At 33.8% G+C, this 24,428-nt stretch overlaps 1 protein-coding gene across 1 annotated transcript; it reads right to left on the bottom strand.

Annotated features, from left to right (window-relative positions):
• Window positions 1–11,120: 11,120 nt before the first annotated feature.
• On the bottom strand, window positions 11,121–17,375 carry LOC133199436 (uncharacterized). Its single transcript, XM_061335240.1, has 3 exons — window positions 16,880–17,375; window positions 13,582–13,739; window positions 11,121–11,395 (listed from the first exon to the last, which is right to left on the bottom strand). The coding sequence occupies exons 1-3, from the start codon at window positions 16,947–16,949 to the stop codon at window positions 11,162–11,164; spliced, it is 462 nt and encodes a 153-aa protein (XP_061191224.1). The 5' UTR covers window positions 16,950–17,375; the 3' UTR covers window positions 11,121–11,161.
• Between the last annotated feature and the right edge of the window lie 7,053 nt (window positions 17,376–24,428).

Raw genomic sequence — 24,428 nt, 5'->3', positions numbered from 1 at the left:
GTCCATGTAATCTATGTAAGTAGTTTGCAGATAAATTCATTTTGACTAGAAATGAAACTTAATTTTGAACTGTATAATTTTAGTGATTCAGACTTCATTATTACATAATGCTATGCTAAATAGCATTTCAGTTCTTTCATATGACACTGCTTAATACCACAGTGGTCGAAATGAAAATCACAAATAATCAATGAAATTTAGTATGTGACCATTAGATGCTACCAGTCGTTTCAGAATGTTGAATGCTTCTCCAGATACAATAAAGTTATAGTAAAATATCGGCTTACATACTAGTGGATTGTAAAGGACGATTCAAAACACGGAGTCAAATGTCAGTATTAGTCACGAACGACAGGTAAAAATGAGGCCAAGGTCATGTAGCAGGATCACTAATGAACTATATGACGTTATTGTGGAGTGCTCAAGATCTTCCATTGGCTGGGTTTTCTCACATCATAATGCTACCTCTCCTAAGAGACTAACGTTATACAACATAGTTGTCAGAATTAATCTCTTCATCTTCTTGAGACACCTGGTTCGTCCATCATGGTTGTCTAAATGAAAACATAATTCATCAAAAGCGGAAGTGTCGCCGCTGTTCCGCCAAAAAATATAGTCCCGGCTAAATATTAAACTCAGGGTACCATTCCTATGTTAAATTGTACAATTGTAAGAAGGACAGAAAAGTATGATATTTTAAATTAATAACGTTTCAATACAAAGGACATCTATGTAATATACTTTGAATATTTTGATAAGTCAGAAGGTCTGACAAGAATCCCTCCTTGAGCTTTATCTTTCCAGCTTCGTCTATTAGTTTACTGTCAGATGAGGTCTCAAAAGAAAGCACCTCAACTGAAACTACGCTAAAGAAAAGAGTGCATAAATTGCTTTGGTTAAAAGACAATATGCTGAATCAAACAAAAGAAAGTACCGGGTAATTTGAAGAACTTTCTACACAAATTAAGGATGATACAATGTAGTAAAGCATTTCATTAACATTTTAAAATGATAGTAGTTATCGACTGATAAACCATTCTTTGTGTAATGATAAATTTTCTTGCAAGTTTGTTTCTTTTTTACCGAAATGTTTCACAGTCCTATGCTTTCTTTAACATAAATGCCATATTTTCAATTTAAATCCGTCTGGAAAAAATAAGTTTCTTTCCCAAATTCTGAAAGAGTTATTATCTCGTAACCAATTTGAGAGAAAGAGTGGCTTTTAAACATTATTTATGTCTTTTTAACAACCACGAGAATTTTAATATTTCCAGTTTTATCTGAAACTGCAGGTGATTGCTTGATTTTCATTTATATTTTCGTTATAGCCTATTTCCGGTTCATTTTTCCTCTTAGGCTTGTATTAGGCCATGGTTTAGATTTCTTTGTGAAACATTTTAGGAACAGGATTGATTTATTGTTAAAGTGGATATTTAGACTGAGGGGTTAAGTACGCATTTTGTTTTTGACACTAAAACACTAAAACATTACGTGTGATGTGTGGTCGTGTATTTTTATAGTGGATATGACAGAAGACCTTTCAGGAAATTAAAAAAAAAATCAGGGAATTTTACGCAGCTTAAGCTAGTCTGTTTTGTTTTAAAAGTCAGCAATTCAGTAATTGAAAATGTTCACAAAAATGTAATCGAATTCACAAAGTGATATGTATTTACATATGTTATTTCTTCAAAGCGAATTATTATAGTAAATCGTATTTATTACAAATGGAAAAATTATCAAATCTCAAATATATTTTCAGGAAATGTAAATGAAAGCACTAATCTGCATTTTCTAATTGAAAAACAAATATATTTTAGGGGAAAAAAACTAGAGGTTTTCAAGCATTCGTAAAAAAAAGATTGCAACATTAAAGGTAACTCAATTTCTTTAAAATAAAAAAAGGATTTTTTGGGGGTGCAATGTCTTCATTTTACAAGAAAGTTTCTAAGACTTCAAAGAGCCTTGAATCATATACATGTATTAAGATGCATTAATGAAATGAAAATTTTTGCACGAAAAAACTTCACTTTTAAGCTTCATTTTCAGACTTATTCAATGAAATGATAACTGAAAGAGTATTGAACTTGAAATTCAAATGGTAACGAAATCACTTTACAATACATGTGTCATATATAGACAAAATATGGAGATAATGAACAGCATTCAAGCTCAAAAGTCCATTCAAACAAAACAAATTAGGAGCAGGGCAAACACGGACCTCTACAACACCAGAGGTTGGATCAGGTGCCATGGAAGAGTGAGCATCCCCTGCCGATCGGTCACGCCCGCCATGTGCTCCTTGTCAGGATCGAAAAGAAAAACGGAAAAACAATTCAGTGTGTAAATAATGGCTTAACAATTAGTATTAAAAACGTCAGTCAGCATTTGACTTAATGATATTTGCCAACAAGGTCATTGTATTGAGCAGAGAATTTGCGAAATGATGACTTTAAACGAGACTGTTGATATTCTTGTTTCATCAACTTGTTTTTCATTAGCTTTCCTCGTTTTATGAAATTGTTCGTACGTAGTGGATGCTCTTGCATATCGAATCAACTGAGAGACATAAACCCCATATGCAGTTACATTTAATAGGGTATATTGCTACATAAGTAAGAAAAGTTGACGATTGAAAAATTATAGTCATCACCATTGTCATAAAACTTTGTTAGTAAAAAGTTGTTCTGTAACCATTCACGTCTTTTTCTAGTAAAATATCCAAATATGAAACAGATGTGTCAGATTCTGTGGAATATTTTATTTCAAGTTCATCATTTTTTTTTTAAGTCAGGCGTACTTTTATCAGATATGAAATAACATTTGTGTTTCCCGTCTTGTTTATCAACCAGATTAATTTATTAACAGGTTTAAAAAAAAAAAAAAAAAAAAAAAGAGGAACGTGAATTTTAGATAACACTAAAACCTGACCTTTCCCTGTGGTATTTTAATAGTGAAATAGAAAAGGGCTTTCACCTTAAACTTACATTGTGAACATTAGCAGGTACATCCTTGTATCCAATCTTTTCGTGAGTCTTCCTCTACAACTATCAATTTTTTTTTCTAATTCAAAACGAGATGAATTCTTTTTTCCATCCTCGTTATTAGTTTCAATTGTTTGATTATGAAATTTTTAAGTGTTGCATATCTGACTTTCAATTCTGTTTGAAGATTGAATCCCGGAAATTTTTAATTTTCACTTTTTCACTTAACTCGGTGACAAAAATGTAACAATAAGTTCAAATCTAATTTAAAAAAAATAAGTGATTGACCATATATACATGTACCTCCAAGTATAGTTGTGTGTATACATATGCGATTACATGTACGTGTTTTTATTTGCTGTAAACTTTACTAGCCTATCACATCTTGTGCCAGTCAATATTATACCGTTAGTAATCACCTTTTATTAGTTTTTAAAAACAACAATAATGACATTCACAATTGTATGTATTCTCACACGTGTATTGTATCAGAGGCAAGGTTTAAGAAAAAGTATGGGATATACCAGTACTAGTAAACCATACTTCGTTATGAATGGAGCTTGGTTCTATAGTGCCATTATTGGGTTTTTGTCATTACAAAAAGCTGGTCGATGTCTTAAGTCTACATAAATGTACTATTTCATTTTTCTTAAATCACTTTATTTCAAAATGTAGAGATAGGAGAAACCTTTTCATAGACATTAAAGCATGATATTGTCAACGCATTTCGAGTTTGTTATCTCGAAATGTTATTAAATATGTAATGGATATATGCCAAATACTGTTCTATATGTAAAATTATCAGACTGTTTGAGGCCCGTTAGGGCCGAAAACGGTCTGATAATTTTACATATAGAATTGTATGAGGCATATATCTTACTTAAAACATTGCTATTTAAATGTCCAAAAGTTACCTGGAGGAGTCCGATAATTACACAATAGGAGTTCAGGCATCAATAGTTTTCTACCTGAAACCATCTAATATGTAGAAAAAAGAAATGAGAAAGTTTTTTTTCTTTAGACAGTAAAATCAGTGAGTGAACTCTTTTGTTTCATTCGTTTGGCTTAGCAGGAACTATCGACAGTGGTCAGGTGATGAAGGATTTTTTATGATTCGGAATATTTTTTTATTAAGTGCGTTTGACATTGATACAGATACAGTGTTGGATGATATCTTCAAAATGCATTTAAAGTAAAAATGCAGATTTTTATCTAAAATTTTGATTGAATGATATAATGAAAATCTTGGGTTTTAAAAGTGCGGTCATTGGCGAACAATCCTCGTTACATGAAGAGATTCGCAGACTGGTTCTTTATCAGAAATGGATTTAAAGTGGCTTATTCACAGTGCTGTATCGAAAACGCTTTGCAAAAAAACGAATGGAAAGTGTTACTTTTGAGGAAGGTTAAAACTCCAGTTTCTTCTTGGATTTGCTATTTTTAACAACTTAATTTCCTCGCGTTCGCTTTCCCTGAATTTTTTCTCCCTAACTTTTTTTTCTTTGGTTTCTGGACATATTAAACCTTGATTTCACTCGAGTTGTTGTTTTTTAACTACTGTCCGATTTTGTTATCACTGCCGTCCGATAATATATTATCGGACTGCTAATTATTATTATCGGACGGCTACAGGTAAATTTTTAGACTGCAAGAACAAAGGCATGACGTCACAGCAATGTTTTGATTTCCTTTACATTTCATTGTACATAGTGGTATTGTCTATAGTCTTATTTCTTTCCTTGATGTGCGTTTATTTTACAATACATTTCCGTGGATATAATAAGAACGTTGCCATTAACTTATTTACTGAGTTAATGAAATCCAAAGGAGTGCAGTTACTGATATGTAGCCCTACTAGCTCATATAATACAAGCAATACATGTACTTTCCAGCGCAATAACCAATGCAAGCGCAATAACAAGTACAATCACAGACGGAATTAAAGCAATGTAATATACTGTATTTATCAAATTCTAAGGCATTTTTATATAGAATAGAAATCTATAGCAACCCATTGCAGGTGAGAATACCTGTATTTAGTATCACAGAGTGAATAATTCTTGTCCTCGAAGAAAGTGTGCTATACTGAGGTATAGTTCAGCTTGACTGTGTTTCAGTTACAATCGAATTTACGATTTGCTTTCTCTAGTATCTTTTCTATTAAGAATGAACATGTACATGTATAAAAGATAGATAATTTAAGGAAAATACAAAAGACCCTATCAAGAATAATTCAAATTGTCTTTGAAAAGCGAGAATTTAAAACTACATATATAAAAGTGTGGCAACAGGTGGATTGGAACCATGACTCTAAAAAAGCATCGGCTTTGTAAAAAGTCAGCTGTTATATGAGCTTCTCTGGGTATGAAAACAGATGGTATTAATATGAACCTGTTTGTCAAAAACAGGTTTCCTTATTTTTTGTACTTTTTAATGAATTTCTACCCTAGGGCAGGGATGCGACTTAAAAAATCCTACCTGTAATTATTCCATAGATCACCTATCAAAATATCATAATTTTATTTAGGGGCAGGCCTGCCATGAAGGACTTCTAGACCTAAATTCATGGAAAAATCGGTGTTTAAGGTTTGACGACATGTACCTCGAATATCTGATTTGCAATCCTTTTTTTTTTTTTTTTTTTAAATCAGAAATCTTAAAAAATATCAATATCTTTTGAATTGTTAACAATTTTCGAAATGTCTGAAAAATATATGAACCAAAAACCGCGATATTAGCAGTTCTGTTCAAGTGATTTTTTTATTCGGATTATATAGGAAATGTCATAATCTGGAATCTTGCACAAATGCATGGTAATGTACCCCATTTTTGAGAGGAAAACTCTTAAAGTAGCATTATTTCAATCGCAAATTCTTGGAAAAAGTTATATATTTTTAGGAACGTGTCATCTGACGGGGAAAATACTGTTTTAGCTAACTTGGGAGGTTATTTTAAAGTTTCAAATAATACATTTTAGGTTCAAAATGCAGATTTGAAAAAAGACCAAAAACGGTATAAAAAATCACAAATGAACATTCATTTTTCAATGAAACTTTTTCAGGGAAATTGTTCCCTCTTTCAATTCAATTTTTTTTTTGAAATTCTGAATACGTCCTTTATATGAGATAAATATCATGTAGTCCTTCCTGTGTATATTTTTCAATTGAATATGTTGTAAGCAACTGCAAAAATGACACCACAGCTGCTTCTTCAATAAAAATGGAACTCGCAAATATACTTACCTTGTCAATGGTCATTTGCAAAATTATTTTGTTAAAAAGCATACACAAGTACTCTGAAGTTGATATTAAAAAGATGCTTGAGTTTCTGATAGACAATATCTATGTAGTTTTTTGAGATCAGGTCTTTCAACAATCTATTGTAATTCCCATGGGTACCAACTGCGCTAAACAAAAGATCTATTTTTGTATTCATATGAAGCAGAATTTATTCAAAAACTTCTACATGGGAACAGTATTTAAGCTCAAAGTCCATTTAGTCTATATAAATCGGAAGAAGAGCAAACACGGACCTCTTCCAAAGGTGGGATCAGGTGCCTTAGGGAGTGAACACCCCCCTGCCGAAAGTTCATACCCGCCGTGTGCTCCTTATTATGTGGTCTTCAACTCAAAATTTAGATCGACGACGTATTATTATTTAACATAGTTACTTTCCTTTGTATGTCGTCGACTCGATATATCTCAGTGAGTTTCTGATCGACAATATCTATGTGGTTTTTGGAGACCAGATCTTCCAACAATCTATTGGAATTTTCATGGGTACCAATTGAGCCCTGTTATAAGCAGACCTATTCTTGTATTCATATGAAGCAGAATTTGATCAAAATCTTATATGCGAAAAGAAGAAAACACTTGCCGTTGCCTTCAACTCGACATTTAGATATATCGACGACGTGTTGTCAATTAACAATGGTTATTTTCATTCTTATGTTGACACGATATATCCAGGTCAGCTTGAAATAAAAGATACCACAGATTCTGACACTTTTGTTTCATATTTGGATATTTTACAAGAAAAAAGACGTTAATGGCAATCTAACAACAAAGCTATATGATAAAAGTGATGACATTAACTTTTCAATCGTCAGCTTCCTTACTTATGCAGCAATATACCCTTATCACTTGCATACGGGGTTTATATCTCTCAGTTGATTCGATACGCAAGGGCATGCTCTACGTATGAACAATTTCTAAAACAAGGTAGGTTATTGACAAACAAGTTGATTAAACAAGAATATCAACAGTCTCGTTTAAAGTCATCTTTTTGCAAGTTCTATGGTCGATACAATGACCTTGTCAGCAAATACAATCTATCATTAAGTCAAATGCTGACTGACGTTTTTCATACTAATTGTTAGGCCATTATTTTCACACTGAATTGTCTACGGGTTTTTTCGTTATTCCCCGATCGTGACAAGGAGCACATGGCGGGTGTAACCTGTCGGCAGAGGATGCTCACTCTTCCATGGCACCTCTGATATTTTAGAGGTCCATGTTTGCTCTGCTCCTGATTTGTATTGTTTAATGGACATTTGAGCTTGAATACTGTTCGTTATCTCCATATATTTCATTCAGTCAAATATCACAGAGAAAGTTAAACACATCAAAATACACTTATCTCAAGAATTTCCAGGAATTGTTTATAGCAAACAACGACCAAAAAATTTCAAACTGCAAAATCATACGAACATTTACCAAAACAACTGATACAAGAAGAACAGAGCTTTGGATACGGACATTATATTAAAATCAACCCAGAACTGATATTTTTGCAAATTTAAGTGTACGTTATTTATATATAATTTATGTCTTTTCATTTGTGTTGCTTGTATATATTTCATTTTTACCTGCTTTTCAAGAACCCACTAGTCTTGTTAAAAAATATTTTACTGCCTAGAAATGTAACAAATAGGATAAGGGTTCTTAATTTTTATGCCCCTGTTATCCAAGATTCGGGACAGTTTTTGCTCTGTCCGTCCGTCTAGTTATATATCTGTTTGTCTGCAAAAATATTAACATTACCCATAACTTTTGATTGGTTGGAACTATGGCTTTCATATTTCACACGTGTATTCCTTGTAAGAAGACCTTTCTTTTGGTACCAACATACTTGAGCTTGGAGTTTGATCCACTTTTGCAATTTTTACCCAACTTTAAACTTGGCCTTGACTTTTGAATGGTTGGTGCTAGGACTTTTATACTTCAATGCGCTTTTTTTTTCTTGTGACAAGGCCTTTCCTTGGGTAGCAACAGTTTTGACCTCTTGACTTTAACATTGGAGTTTGACTCACTTTTGAACTTTAACTTTGGCTATAACTTTTGAACGGTTAGTGCTAGAGCTTTCATATTTCACAAGTGTATGTCTTGAGACAAGACCTTCCCTTGGGTACCAACAATTTTGACCCTTTGACCTTGAGCTTGGAGTTTGACCTACTTTTGAAACACTTCAACCTTAGGAATAATTTTTGAACAACTGGTGCTAGGGCTTTCATATTCACGTGTATTCCTTGTGAAAATTCCTTGTTTATGTAGGGAGAATTTTGAACCTTTAGCATGGAGTTTGAACTACTTTTGAAATGCTTCAACCTTGACCATAACTTTTGAATGGCTGGTGCTAGGTCTTACATATTTCACATGTGTATTTCTTGTGGCAAGACCTTCCCTTTGGTACCATTAATTTTTACCCTTTAACCTTGAGCTTGGAGTTTGACCGACTTTTGAAAAACTTAAATCTTTGCCATAATTTTCCAACGGTTGGTGCTAGGGCTTTCATGTTTCACAGGTGTATTTCTTGTGACAAACCTTTCTTTGGGTACTGACATTTTTTATCTCTTGACCTTGATAATAGAGTTCGACTTCCATTTGAAAAACTTTAACATTAGCCATGAGCTGCCTACGGGGGCATCAGTGTTTCACAAACACAACTTGTTTTGTACTTATTATGTTTAGCAAACATTAACATATCGGAATTACAGTGAAATTAATCAATGTAAAGGAGAGCAATAAATCCATTATTGCAATGAATTTTATGTATGAGGCACATGTTTCGTGAGCACAATTATAAAAGAGTAATGGCTCAATTAAAACGAGGTGACTTTTTGTTTAAATGTTGAATAATTAAAAAAATAACAAGTGCTCATTCTCTACAGCATTTGGAGTGAATGAATTGACAATTTACCTAGGAATATCCGGTAATTAGCAGAAGCGCATTTTACCTTACAGGTACTTGGTAAAAATTTTGCAGACACTTTTCCCTACTTTGGCTCTTTCATCGACATATCTGACTAAATATCATGCCTTCTGACGTAATGATAACCAAATATGGGCAAAAATGCTCGTAGATCAGAGGTCATGTGAGAAGCAATAGGTTATGAAGGTATATATAAAAATACTTTTTTCCCAAAAAACATTGGCACAGTAGATATTAGAATTCCAAACTAAAATGGATACGATAACTATACAGACACAGAATCTTCAGTGCCTTTCAACCTGCAGAATTTATATATTTATATGGGTGGGAAAGATGGGCGAAAGGCACTCTAGATTTAAGTTCATTACATGTATTTGAAAGCCAAAGCTCCAGATCATTGGTTCTGATCATTGATATAACTATCACCCATTTCTATTAATAGATAACTCTTGTTAATTTGTGTCTCCTTGTTAACTGCGTGACATGGAGAACGGTTATAGAAAAACTATGATTATCATCATGCAGCTTGGTTGCTAAATGAACAAAATTTCGGAGTATACTGTATTTTAATAGATGACAAAATCCACTTAGCACCTGACCAATGGCTCAGGAGTCATGAAGTATATGGAGTATTACAAATGCTTACTCTAATCATTGAAACAATTTTCCTGTTGAAAATGCGAATGAATAGAAAATAAAGATGTTCACAAATGTAAATGTATTTCCAATATAGGACCAGCTAAGCCCCACCATTGATGCTGAACCATGGATCCGGGCCATGAATTTTACAGTGTCTGTAAAGGGTTCTGTACTGGTTATAATTATACAAACTGTTTTCCTACTATATGGCCACGAGTAAGAAGGTGGGAAATGCATTCTAAATATAAGACCATCTTGACTAAACTCTGGAACCTGAATCCAGAACCTAGAAACCATGAATTTCACAATTTTGATGAAGAGTTCATTTTTTTTAAATAATCAATTCAACAGTTTGAGAGCTTCTACTTACTAATTATAATCAGAAAGGCAGAAACTTTAAAATTCAAATTTTTGATTCCCCTCTCCTCTGTCTACACATGCTAAAAATCTCAAGTTTGTCGAACTGGTTCAGTTGTTCCATAGACGAAGCTGAGAATGTTCCTACAGGTACGTTTGAAATACGACTAACTTACGATAACAGTCATTGGTCACCTGTGTGACTAAGTCGATCAAATGAGTAAATGTTCAAGTATGAATATACATGATATCGTCTTTAATAGTCGAAGTACGTACAGTTTAGATTTAGAATTATAAAAAGTGAAATTTAATGCAAATTATGGGGGAAAAACCTGGAACAATGGAACTTAGACCCAGGACTCCTGGTGTAAAAGTATTGATCAACTGCATGCAGTTATGTCTGTTTCCTCTGAAATGTACCTGTAATGTCATGTACAGAAGTACCTCATTGTATACTGCACGCTTGCCTTCAACTTTCTGTTTTACATGTATCCCCATTTAATATCATTCTTGATTATCAACTGATCAAAGTCATCAGAATATACATATTCTCTCCTTTATGTTTTATGAAAATCCGTTGCTGTTTATCTAAAGCAACAACCTCAATTTACTTCTAAACCAGTTAGATCCAATTCTAAAAGCTAAATTTTAGAAGTGTTTCATGGCTCCTCCATCTTTGTAACTGATAATACTGTATTTCACGTACACTTTTTACCCACTTTATGTGAAAAAATATATACAGATACAAATATATACAATAAAACGTCTTTTCTGTTAATACGGAGTTAAGCAGTTGAAAATATTGCAGAGCCAGCTTAATTACACGGATTATGTATTTTTTCTGTAAATTTTGCAATTGTTCACCCCTCGTTTAAACAAAAAAAAAAAAAAAAAAAACAGTTCATTAGTGAAAGAGACATATTTATTCAACAAACATAAACAAGTAATAACACATTCCAGAAAAAATTATGCAGTTAATTCAGAAAACATTGTAATGAAAATATAATTAAAAAAGGTGTAATAAGACCACACTTTGATCTGTTTAAATCTTCCGCTGAATTGCCAGTGTTACATCCGGGTGTCTGGCAACATGACGTGCAGGAAACAGTGGTTACCCCAAAGTTCTTTGATCTACAACCGTAGTAGCATTCAGCAGCACACTCTCGTTTGATACTGGTCGTCAGGCCCATTACAGAAATTCGCTCCACCTAGCGGTTGAAATAAATGGATTTGTTTTAAACAGCTGTTAAAATGATCTTGTTCTTTTTTTTAATTTCGGTCACTGTGGGAAATTACGAGTAAGTTTGAATTTATGTTTACGAGTAGAAGTGACATCCGTCTATCGATAGAAAGACTTTTAATGACGAGGAGCTTTGTTCCGACAAATCAGTTAATTAATAAGTTATGGAAGAGCTCCGATGTTGCATTGAATAAAACCTGTCGACTTTGTTGGAAAAAGTAGCGAATGCTTACAAACTGTTCGACCAAATAAGTGATATCAGGGGAGGGGATTATCGGTTTGTCTTTTCTCACTTTTGTCCTCCAAAAACCTTTTTTTTTTTTTTTTTTTTTTTTTTTTTTTTTTTTTTTTTTTTTTGTTCTAATTAAGTTTTAAGATACAAAATTTGAGTTTCTTGTGGTTTAAACTCTTTGTCATATTGTAAAATTTTTTAATTTTTGTTTTGTGGTTTTGTATTTACCGCCACTCAAATTTTACAATATGACACAATATTCTGTCAGAGCTCTAATTTATAAATATAAATTTAGTTTTGTTTCTTCTTCAAAGTTGTTTCAGATTTAACTTTGATATGTTGAAATAAAATTTGATGCAATATTAATGTCCCCGCCTCTGGGAAAACGAGGAGATATTAAGTCTCATCCGTCTGTCAGTTTGTTCTGCCAGTCCGTTCGTCTAGCTGTCTGTACACCCGTCAGCCTGTCACAAAAACTTTAACCTTGGTCATAACTTTTGAATGAGAAAAAGACGGTGCCCTCATATTTCACATGTGCAATACCTGTGACAAGACCTTCAAAAATAAACTTTAATTTTGACCCCGTGACCTTGACCTACTTTTCAAAAATTTTAATAATGGTAATAATTTTTCAATGAGATAATTCATATTTGACATGTACATTACCTGAGACAAGTTCTTTTCAAATGTACTATGTTCTTGACCCTGTGACCTTGACCTTGAAGTTTGATCTACTTTTTTGAAGGAGAAAAGATAGGGTCATATTTGACATCTGCATTAACTGTGACAAGACCTTTCTGATTCATTTTTTTTTTATTTTGACCCTATGACCTTGACCTACTTTAAAAAATAATATTGGTGATAACTTTTGAATTAGGGAAAGTAAGGACATCCATCCTGTGAGAAGACTTCTCCAAGTGTACTATGAATGGATAATCCTATGACCTTGACCTTGAACGTTGACCTACTTTTCAGTGATTTTGATATCTGTGATAACTTTTGAATGAGATAAAATAGAACATTCATATTTATCAAGTTCTTCATTTGTTACAAGACCTTACCAAATGTAGCATTTTTTTTACATCGTGCCCTTAACTTTGAAGTTTAGCCTATATAGAAGTTTCAAAATATGTGCTGTCTATCACAGAGTATCCGCTTTTTCTTTTGCGAAATTCTGAATGAATAATTACTTCTTACTGTTAATCAAGATAATTTTGTGTTCAGGGATTCTTTAAATTTTTATTCTTAATTTCAATATAAAGTCAATATAACTGACCATCCGTTTAAAAGTATATATTCATCTAATTACTATTACATAAAGTTTATCACTTAACCATGCAACAGGGGTTTGACTTGGGACAGGGTATGCGTGGGTGTAGTAGGGCTCTGATTTGAGACAGGATATGCGGGAGTATTAGCTATCCCTTGAAGTAGGACTCTGACTGGAGATTTTATATGCGGGAATGTTAGGCTATCTCCTACAATGCGGTAGGGCTCTGACTTGAGACAGAATAGTGGGGGTGATAGACTGTCCCTTACCATGCTGTAGGGCTTTGATTTGAGACAGGATACGCTGGGGTGTTAGACTATTCCTTACAATGCAGTAGGGCTCTGACTTGAGAGGGATGTTAGGCGTAGTAGGGCTCTGAATTGTAATATAGTGAATACTGGGATGTTAGGCTTCCACTCAGCATGTAGTAGGTCTCTGACTTGAGACAGGATAAAGTGGTGAGAAGAAGACTATCCCTTACCATGCAGTAGGGCTCTGATTTGAGACAGAATAGTAGGGTACTAGGCTGTCCCTCACCATGCTGTAGGGCTCTGATTTGAGACAGAATAGTGGGGTACTAGGCTGTCCCTCACCATGCTGTAGAGCCTCTGATTTGAGACAGAATAGTGGGGGATGCCAAACTATCCCTTACCATGCAGTAGGGCTCTGACTTGAGACAGGGTATTTTCGGGGTGTTGTTAGGTTGTATCTGACAGATCGTGTAGGGGTCCCACTGTTTGAATGTCTCTTCGCATTTATGGCAGGATAAGTTTCCTATGTCTTCGTTGATAATTGTGGCACATTCTGATTCTGTTAAAAAAATATATATATACAATAACCAATATGGAAATTGTGTTTACTTTCCCAGAAAATTCTGCACAGGTAACGCATTTTATTTTGTATGTTTCAATAATGATTTTAAGGATGATACTTTTTCTACTTTTTTATACTTTTCTATTCATTCATTCTATAATTTAATTTCCCTTGCTTCAATTACTCGAGAATTTCTTGCTCAGATAAGGTGGTACCTCCATGGCACTTGATCCCACCTTTGTTTTCTGCGGTCTGTGTTGGGTCTGCTCATAATTTGTATTGTTAAAATGGACTATTTAGCATGATCACCTATTTGTTCTTTATCTTTATTTTTCATGAGAGTCACCTCTACTCAGTGATATGTATGCACATGTAGGTCAACTTTGATTTCGACCTTTTGAAATGGATCAACCATGTATTCTTTAAGTCAGCAAAGTATTAGTGGATATTTCAATGGAGCTGTATACTGGTGTGTCCTCACTCAAAATTTAAGGTCATTGAAATAGTTAAGTGAAAATTCTGCTACAGTAGCTGGTGGACTGAAAATCAATCCTTCTTCATCGCTCCGATGCCCATGTAATGACGAAATGAACAGTTTACGTAATACAGTCAAACCTCGTTATCTCGAACTCTAAGGGACCAAGGAAAAAACTTCGAGATATCCGAGGATTCGAGATATCAAGGGTAAAATACTCAAAGAATAAGTGGTTGGGACATGCAAATCACTTCGACATATCCATGGTATTCGAGATATCAGTGTTCGAGATAACGAAGTTCAACTGTAGTTGAATTTTTGCAAGATGTTTCTTAATTTTGGTTCTCAGTTCCCCCCCCCCCCCCAAAAAAAAAAAATTGCAGAATTTTGCCGTTCGAGCAAATTGGTAAAGAAATAAACTTTAGAGGTGCAAATTACATGTCCTTAAGCATGTTGGGTAATGCAAATATACATACTGGTATACTGAAAGTGAAGGTAATTACAATTATGTTATCTCGGTCTTTGACTTTAATTTTCATTTCTTCAACTGATGACACAAAATAAATTTGAAAAATCGCATTTTGTTGTCATTACTCTCATGGAATCTCTTTTTTATGTCTTATGACAAGAATAAGCAACCATAAAATTGAATCTCTAAACTCTATAAAAGGAATATCTTTTTTAACAAAAGCTTATTCTTTTAGAAATTACCAAACTTTTAAACCATTACTGATCCATATAATAATATCCTTATGTGTATGTCTTTGACAGTTGGGTTATGCAGGTTAAAGTTCTTTTGTTTCTCTGATAGATACTGTACTGATTCAGGGTTATTTTCGCCATATCACATGAAAACAATTTTGCCCCGTTTTAAATTCGCCCAGTACAATTCTGTTTAAGAAATTATACTTTTTTTTGGATTTGCTCCGGTTTAAATTCGTCCAATCGTGAGTAGGGCGAAAGGGGCGAAAATTTCCCTGTATACAGTAATCATTGCCAAGAACAACTTCAGCTCAACAGGGAGTAGAAAAATGTCTATGCTAACGATCCAGGGGCAAGTAATTTAATATCGGAGCTTCTAATCGTCTATATTGGTCTAACACAAAGTAACCTTGTCATTGGAATTAAAGGCACTGGTGAAAAACGGAAAGCGGTTGAAAACATCCCACGAGGAATAATCGAAGCAGCGGAAGAGCTGTCGGGTATGCTGAATGCTCGGCTGTTGAGATGCGATCGAATATTTCAAAATGGAATTTTATTGACAAGTCACTAAACTGGAATCTCTTTACTCTCAACAAATTGGTGTCTTTTTTTTATACTGTCAATAGGACCAGTCAAAATCGAGGACAATTAACCACGAAAAAAAAAAAAACAAGTATTGTATAATTTAGCATTTTAAACGTTGTTGGTAGGAGATCAGCCAAGGGCTTAGGGGGCAACCATTTGAATCTGGAAAGGGGGCAGGATTAGTAGATTTTAGTGACTCGGAAAATTTTGATAGCCCCCCCCCCCCCCCCGGATCAAATGGCCGTCCTCTTGTTGTAAATTCTCCGTCGTCAGTCCGTCTCCTGGCTGTTTTTCTAACACTTCGTCCTGAAACATTTTTTTTTCAAACGCTCATGAAGTTTTTGTCCGATTTCAATAAACCTCGGCATACAAATATAGACTTACTACACTTACCAGTTACATAATTCTGTGTTTAAAGCATTTTATTTCGATAAATGGTGTTGGCATGATAACAAAAAAAAAATCAAATTTCTTTGAAATTCTTTTACGCTCTTCTCCTTCTGTGTTGGTCCAATTTCAATAAATCTTCGTACAGTAGAAGACAATACTAAGATACACAATTTTCTTTGTTGTATGATTTGTCTGTGATTTTCTTTCAGACCACTACTTTTCTATTCGACTCTAAGTATGTATGTATACACCATGCAAGCTACTCTGTAGAGTTTTTTTTATTTCGCTGAACAATTAATGTTGCCATGGTAACTTTAGAAAAAATTGAATTCTTTCAAAATACTACCCCCTAAAGGTTTAGTCTGATTTCAGTAAAAATTGTTAAAAGGTTAGAAAACATACAGGGCTTTATCATTTCTTTAAATTTAGAACTAAGTGTTTTTTAAAGTCTAAGTGCAACTTTTGACTTCCACAGTGTCTCCTTAGAGACTGCAGGGTATTGAATATTTTTCATTTCCACGTCCACGTACAGCGGTTTGTATATTTGTTTATTGATGAAACTTGACATATTCGATATATGTGCACTATAGCTTCAATAAACTGCAAAGTGTAAAAAAAAAAATGAACACTTAAGAAATCATTTTTTACTCAATTGACGAGAAAAGAACTCACCTTGTACCGTAATTTAAATTATCACTTCGTGCGGATTTAAAGAAATTATGTGTGATTGTTCTCATACTTTGCAATCTTAATATTTTTTTTTTTTTAAAAACTTACCAACCAATAGAAAAGATTACTTGTTAAAAATAACAAGTGCACACTTGTGTAAGTAATTGAATACGACAGAAAAGGTCAAAAATGGGCGTTCACCCTTTCACTACCGGAATACATATAAATATATTCAATAAGTACATTCATATATATGAATGAACATACATATGAAATAAATTATACAAAAAAAAATAAATAAATAAAAATTACTTACCTTTGTTCTTAGTTATGTACATAAACATCAAAAGTATCCATGAATGAATCCGTGCTTCCATTTTGAACATTAGACATTGATCATCTTAGGTTAACTTATTCATCCTAACCTGTCCTATTTGTTAGAACACACTACAGTTGTATTAATCATATTCGTAGGATCTTCGATGTTTTGTACCCAGTCATGTACCCCATCCAACCACAGAATCCCGCCTGCTGTTATTGGTAATTAACGTGCGCTATCACAATTATTGCCAAAGCTTGCAGGCTACGGTTACAGAGAATCGATCAAAGATACCTGTCGGAAAAAGAAATTGATTTCAGGGTAAACACATTCTGCGATGTATAAATCCGTTTATTTGTTATCAAATACAGCAAGACACATCCAAGAATTTAAGGAAAAGGGCTGTTCATCTTACTTCATGCATTACATTATTGTCTTTATTATCACGCATTTCATAAACACGTACAATAACAGATTTGAATTACAGATTTTTATCTATAGTGAAGTATAACGGAACAAGCTGAAGTGTAATCCTGTTAAATTGTTAATATATATCCTTTGTCTACCTTTTCTACTGTGGATTTTGGTTGTTTGTTTTACGTCTCTTCGAGAATACTTTATAATAGATCAGTGTTCTCAGCACTTGTTGCCATTGAGGATTTAGGGATCTTTTCCGTGACAACATCTACTCCCAACTCAGTGTATCCGAAGGACCGGTTTCTACGTCCCGCAGAGGGATTCGAACCCGCGACAAAAGGATCAACTCCTTTCTCGGCGATTGTGAGCACTGCGCCACGTGAGCGATCTGGGACCCGATCTTTTGATTCCTAATATAAAGTATTAATTATCTTTTGATTCCTAATATATAGTGTTAATTATGGAATTCCATATACGACAGCCAACTGCTTACTGCCAAGTGCGCACTGCTTACTGCCAACTGTCTCTGCTTATAGATAATTTCTATTACCCATATACTGCCACTGCCAGCTGCTTACTGCCAACTGCCTCTGCTTATAGATAATATCTATTACCCATATACTGCCACTGTCAGCTGCTTACTGCCAGCTGCTTACTGCCAACTACCACAGATGATATTGCCTGTTTTGTTATCTTTAATACGCATACTTGGATAAATCCTATGATAGGAAGAACATTACAATAATAACAAAAATTGGCGGATGCAAGATTTTTTAAACGGAGAAATTAAGACTAGGAAGGAACATAGGCGTCAGAACCGGGGGGCTAGGGGGGCTTAGCCCCCCCCCCCCCACTTTCAATTAGCCATCCCACTTTTAATTTGCTTCCGACGCCTATGAGGAAGGAGTATTTTCTCTTAAATATAAAACATCTAATTCTCACATTTCCTTGCAGGCAAAAAATTAAATAGCTTTTTAGAGAGATTAAACGCTTATACATGTATAACGTCAGAAAAAGGGGGTAATTTTTTAGTAGGATCTTGGGTAGCATTTATTGGTATATGCATTCATACAGAAATACTAAGAAAAATCATAATACAAGGCATTTTCCTCTATGTAAAAACAGTTGACTTTATAGACAAGGAAGCAATTTCAGTGCGGGGGGGGGGGGGGCACAATTATGCAAAAGGATTCCTATGACAAGGTATAATAAAGGTCACAGGCGTCATTATTGAGGGAGCACCAATGAATATTATATGTTGTCAATTTATTGGGGACACACACCCCCAACCTATGTTTTTACATATCTAACATTAGCCATTAAATCGATTAGCTCAATGGGCTTTCGTACGATTTTAATAAGTCATATATAAAAATTCACAAATACAGGCACTTTTCATAGGGTAAAAAGAAAGCACTACACGACACGACATTGCTGTATATTTCACCGTGGGCAAAAGTTATGTTATTATAATTTCCAAGAATATTTCTAGTATAAATACATGTGCCAAAAAAGCAACCCAAGACCCTAGTAACAGTTTGTTTGTTTTTTGTTTTTTTTTTTTTTTTTTTTTGTTTTTCAAACCCCACCCACACTTAAACCCACCCACCCCCACCACGAGTCAAAAAAAGGTATTGATTTATTTGAAGAGAAAATTTGGGAATTCAATGTTTTTTAAGAGGAAATACTCCTTCCTATTTACTCCTTCCTCGCCTTCGCATTTTTATTATTGTAAGAACTACACACACTAACTCTCGATTCCCGCTTACATTTTACATCTAGTTAAATAATGTGATCACTTATCAGGATAAATTTTTAGATACATGCAATGGATGTAGGCAAGTATTTCTCTCCATAAAGAATTTGTTAATTTTCTTAATCATTACAGTTGGTGTATGGATGCACACTTTTGTTTCACAGATTTTTAAAAGTAGGTGGAAACTGGACATGAGACCAGAGGGGAGACCACAGCATTGTAATAAAGTTTTCTTCTTACAAATAGAAAAAACATTGTCAACACACATCGGGAATAAAATTAATAACGGTGGATAATTTTCAAAATTGATTCCATCAATGTGCTGTGGAAAGAAGTTCAAACCAGCTATCTTAAGCCAACAACCAAGATATGTCATATTTTCTTAAATAACGAAATTTAGACTTTTAAAAATTTGAAAGAATTATGATTAACTATGGAATTCCATATACGACAGCCAACTGCCTACTGCCAACTGCCCACTGCTTACAGCCAACTGCTCACTGCTTACTGCCAACTGCTCACTGCTTACATAATACTGCCTCTGCTTATAGATGATATTTCCTTTTTTTATCTTCATATCTTTAATTCGCATGCTTGAATAAATCCTATGTTAGCAAGAAATGAACGGCGAACGATAGTATTGTTCTGTCAAATACCTCCTAGTCAATTTTCATAAGTTAACATATTTGAATGATTTTTCATAATTATATAGATATTTATGTTAATTTTCATAAAATGTGATCTATTTGGGAAAACAAAGAGAGATAAGTCTTTAATTGGGTAAATCGTGTTTTACACTAAAGAAAATTATCATAGGAAAATGGAAATTTTATTTTCAAAACATCCCCCACAATAATTCCTTTTTCCTATTATGAATTGTTGTTTCACAGTTTCATACTAAAGGTTTTGTTGATTCACCAGGGGTGGGGTTGGGGATATATTTACAGACAAAAAAAATAAACAACAGAAAAATAGTTATTTTTTTAACAATTTCAAATGAGATCGAATAAAGAAAAGTACTTTATCAATCTGATATGTTGAATTTTACATAAGTTAAACATGCAGAGAGATTTAAGATTCATTTATCTATTTCCGTGAGTATTTGAAAATCTGGCGATGTTTTAAAGCCTGATTTCAATTGATAAAATTTTTACCACCTTATGAAAGGAGTTGTAAATAAGAACAAATAATTTTTTGACACTATTTGTTAAAATTATTAGTGTAATACTAATGACCTTTTCTGTGCATTCAAACAGGTTTTAATGTCCAAATTGTCATTTATATTGAATTAATACTAGTTACTGTAGAGATTCCTAAGTTATTGGGATCTGCAGACCACAGGCATTTCGTTTTAGTCGAACAGGTCCGTCACCACGATTCTGGAAAGGGAAATGGGGGGGGGGGGGGCTCAGAGGGACACTTCATCTCCTACACCACAAATAATGTTTACATTGTGAGTGCCATTTTGGTGGGTTGTGGTGCATTCTGTGAGGTTTTTTTCCGGAAATTAAGCAAATACAGTAAATCCATAAATAAATGTTTAAGTCAGAGCTTACAAGTAACATTGTAAGCTCTGACTTTAACATTTATATACTGTTTTTAGGTCATACGCAATGTACCTTCAAACGTACCTTATGCTCTGATAATTTTCCAAGATATAAAACATAGTACATTCAGATATTCCTAGACAAAAAAATCAGCATGTAACATAATCAGGGGTTTTAACATATCAAATGATGAAATTCTTTGTGTTTTTCAAAGAAAAATAAACAAAGGTCCTTCCATTATTGGAACTTTTCAAATATACAGGTAATAAGATATACATGTATATCAAAGATCAAAACTACTTTGCGTACGTATGTCCTTAATACATTCGCTTACAGTAAGTGAAATAAACCTAAAAATAAAGGAATAAACAATTTTTTTAAAGCAATGAAATCACAATTCTATATAGACGACACCAAACTGCTCACTGCCAACTGCTCAGTGCTTACTGCCAACTGCCACTGCTCATTGCCTGTTTTGTTGTCTTTAATATCTTTAATACGCATGCTTGATTAAACCCTATGATAGCAAGAATATTACATTTATAACAAAAATCGGCGGATTCAGTAATTTTTAAACGATGAAAGCGAATTAAGAAGGAATACATTGGATGAGAGAGTTTGATACCAAACATCTAATTCTACTGGATCATATCAACATTTTTAGGTCATTGATTGCTTATTATAATATTGATATATAATATTTGATAAAGCCCATTTAGCTCATTTTTGTAAGTGAAAGAACATTTTTTTGCGTTTTAACCTACGGAGTAATCAGTGACAGTAAGCAATTGGCTGTCCCACATGTAATTTCATAACCCGAATTCTTTTAAACTAGGAAAATGAGCTCGGTGGGCTTTCGTTATAATAGGTTCATAGAGGACCTAATTTTTTTTTTTTTTTCGGAGGGAGGGGGCATGTAATGATCACTAGTTATTAAATATTTACCCTTTTCCTTTTTTAAAAAAAAAAGTTTTCGTAAGTGTGTATGATCAGAGACGTATATTCATTATATTAGTATGCATATGGATAAATGTATGTAGTATTTACGTGCCCTTTATCATGTTTATGAGATTTAATTAAATGTATCAGAAAAATCAAATTCTCATGCTGCGCTTCAAGCAGGAATAAGAAGTATTTACAACTTAATGAGACCTTATATGTGATAATTATGTTAAAATTGACAATATATTAATTTTTATTACTTTGATGTACAATTATACAATAAGTTCAAATATGAATCGGGTTCGCTGTCCGTTATATTAAATTTACCAAACAGCGCGGGAAGAAGTGTCAGATTGCAAGAAAAGAGAAGAAAGAAAAGAAAACACTGAAGTAAGACTTTGCAATAAAGTATTTATTTATTTATTCTGAAAAAGTTGTGTTTTTAAGTATATACTGAAAGTATTATCAGTTATTGTGCAAACTTAAATGCTTCGACTGGCATTTCAACCACTGACCTAACAAACAGTGAAAAACGTGTACGTAGGCCCATCTCCAACATAACCAGCTTGGCAAGCAAAAAGGTCCTAGTCATTAGTGTATCTAAAGAGTAAAATACAATTTCACTCATCCCAAGGTAACACCTTCAAACATACACTAATATGTTGACGGTGCGACCGTTAGGGCGAGCGCAGATACTTTTATAAACTGTATTTAGCCCCGTCTCTTCAAACCGCTCGTGACATTTGGTATCTGACGTCACATGACGTCGTATGTAAGTTGCATTACTAGCCTTAGTACATAAGTCCTCGAACCGCTTCATGCTTCACCCGATATCGCAGTGGAGTAGGCTGTGACGTCATAGCTAGTTGCATTACCAAACCGAAGCCTGAACGCTGGCAGATTTTAATGAAGAACGTTTTATATGCTATTTATCTGCAATATATCCATTAAACTGAGGCGAGTTTATTTTTTGTTGAACTTTTGTTGTCATTATCGCGAGAACGTAGCTTAAATAAGCGATGCATTGTGGGTCCAAAGTTACTGCGGAAAAAATTCTATTGAATGAATGTGCAGTAGTCCGAATTTTCTCTTCGCCCAGGCGTTGTCGTTAGAGCTCGCAGTGACGAGCGGCGCTTCGCACCGCTCGCTGCGCTCGCTATTAATATGTTGACGGTGCGACCGTTAGGGTGAGCGCAGATATTTATTCAGGTTTAATTTAGATCGGGCTCGTTCGTCAAACTGCACGTGACATTTGGTGCGTCTAGACTCTGACGTCACATGACGTCGTATTTAAGTTGCATTACCAACATTGTTGACTTTAATGAAGAACGTTTTATTTACTATTTATCTGCAATATATCCATTAAATCAAAGCGAGTTTATTTTTTGTTAGTTAAACTGTTGTTGATATTCTCGCGAGAACGTAGCTTAAACAAGCGATGCATTGTGGGTCCAGAATTACTGCGGAAAAAAATTCTATTGAATGAATGTGCAGTAGTCCGAATTTCCTCTTCGCCCAGGCGTTGTCGTTAGAGCTCGCAGTGACGAGCGGCGCTTCGCGCCGCTCGCTGCGCTCCCTATTAATATTATCATTTACTGAAAAATGTAATAAACACGTCTCCGGTGAAAAATAACATACAAAAAATTTGTGTGCATTTTGGATACTGTAGATGTATGTATTTTTTCCATATGGGATTAATTTAGGCTATGTTTGCTGTCATATAAATATATCACAGATTACTTTTTTTCAATCTGTGAGTTCTGTAAGGTCTTCTTTGAAAGTACATTATAATTGGTGTCTTTATCATCCACCTAGAAAAACATTAAACCAGTCTAGACGAACTCCCAAAAACAGCGTTTTCGGAAGTAGGAAATTGAGACAGAAAAAGTCTCCGAAAAAAGATTTCGTGCATGCGCAGACACACAAAAATTGGCGACTTTTCAGCAAAAATGATGGGTCTACAAAAACTGTTCATGCAAAGTTTTGGAAAGTATGGCAATTATACCAGTACTCAGAAATGCTAAATAAAAGGCTTCGGAAGAGATCGTATTTATCAGATTTTAGATTCTATTTGCAAAATAAAGAGATATTTACTTTCAAAGTTGACGTTTCAAGTCAGATCAATTATGTGAGAAAATTATGTTTGAGAATAAATTATGCCTAAAAAAAGAGAAATATATTTAAAATGGAACAATATATATTGTATCTGTTAAAAAACTTTTACACATTTTACACACATATATTATTATTTCGGTATTTTAATTGTGTTCGACATCTGAATTGAAAGCGTGATATCTCACCATCGTTATTTACTGATTTTTTTTTTATCAAATACGAACAGATATTATCATGAAAACATTTTAAAACCATTATCTATCAATTTGAAAACTTAAAAAATCACTCTTTTAAAAATTAACGTCACAACAGGTCTTCTAAAAATGAACCTGTTAATATCTTTTCCGTGGTGAAAACTATGCATTTTTTTTTTATTAAATAAATACAATTTGGGTGTTTTCGAAATAAAATTTAGGCATCTTTATTGTAGGAACTACGTAAATTTTAAATCAAGGAGACAATATATTAATTAAAAAATTAATTCTTACCGGCAGTATTGAATTCAATGTCGTATATCCCAAATCACTATATAATGAAAGATATGGAAGCGATAAATAACTCAATATCCACTATATGATTTAATAAGTTTAATTATTCATTCAACAAAAATTAAGTAAAGTCACAATGTAATAAATACAGCCATTTAGCAGTCGTATATTTGAAGAAAGCGAACGAATATCCATTGTTTGTTTACATCGGACACCATTTTGCCGCGCAATGCATGATGGAGCCAAAGACTTCTATTTTGGAGTTCACGCCGTTTTTGGAG

The sequence above is a fragment of the Saccostrea echinata genome, unplaced genomic scaffold, assembly GCF_033153115.1.
Source record: "Saccostrea echinata isolate AGI-Se365-2 ecotype Australia unplaced genomic scaffold, CSIRO_AGI_Sech_v1 ptg000034l, whole genome shotgun sequence".
NCBI lineage: Eukaryota > Metazoa > Mollusca > Bivalvia > Ostreida > Ostreidae > Saccostrea > Saccostrea echinata.
Note: the sequence above shows the minus strand (reverse complement) of the source record. Positions and strands in the feature narration are given on the sequence as shown.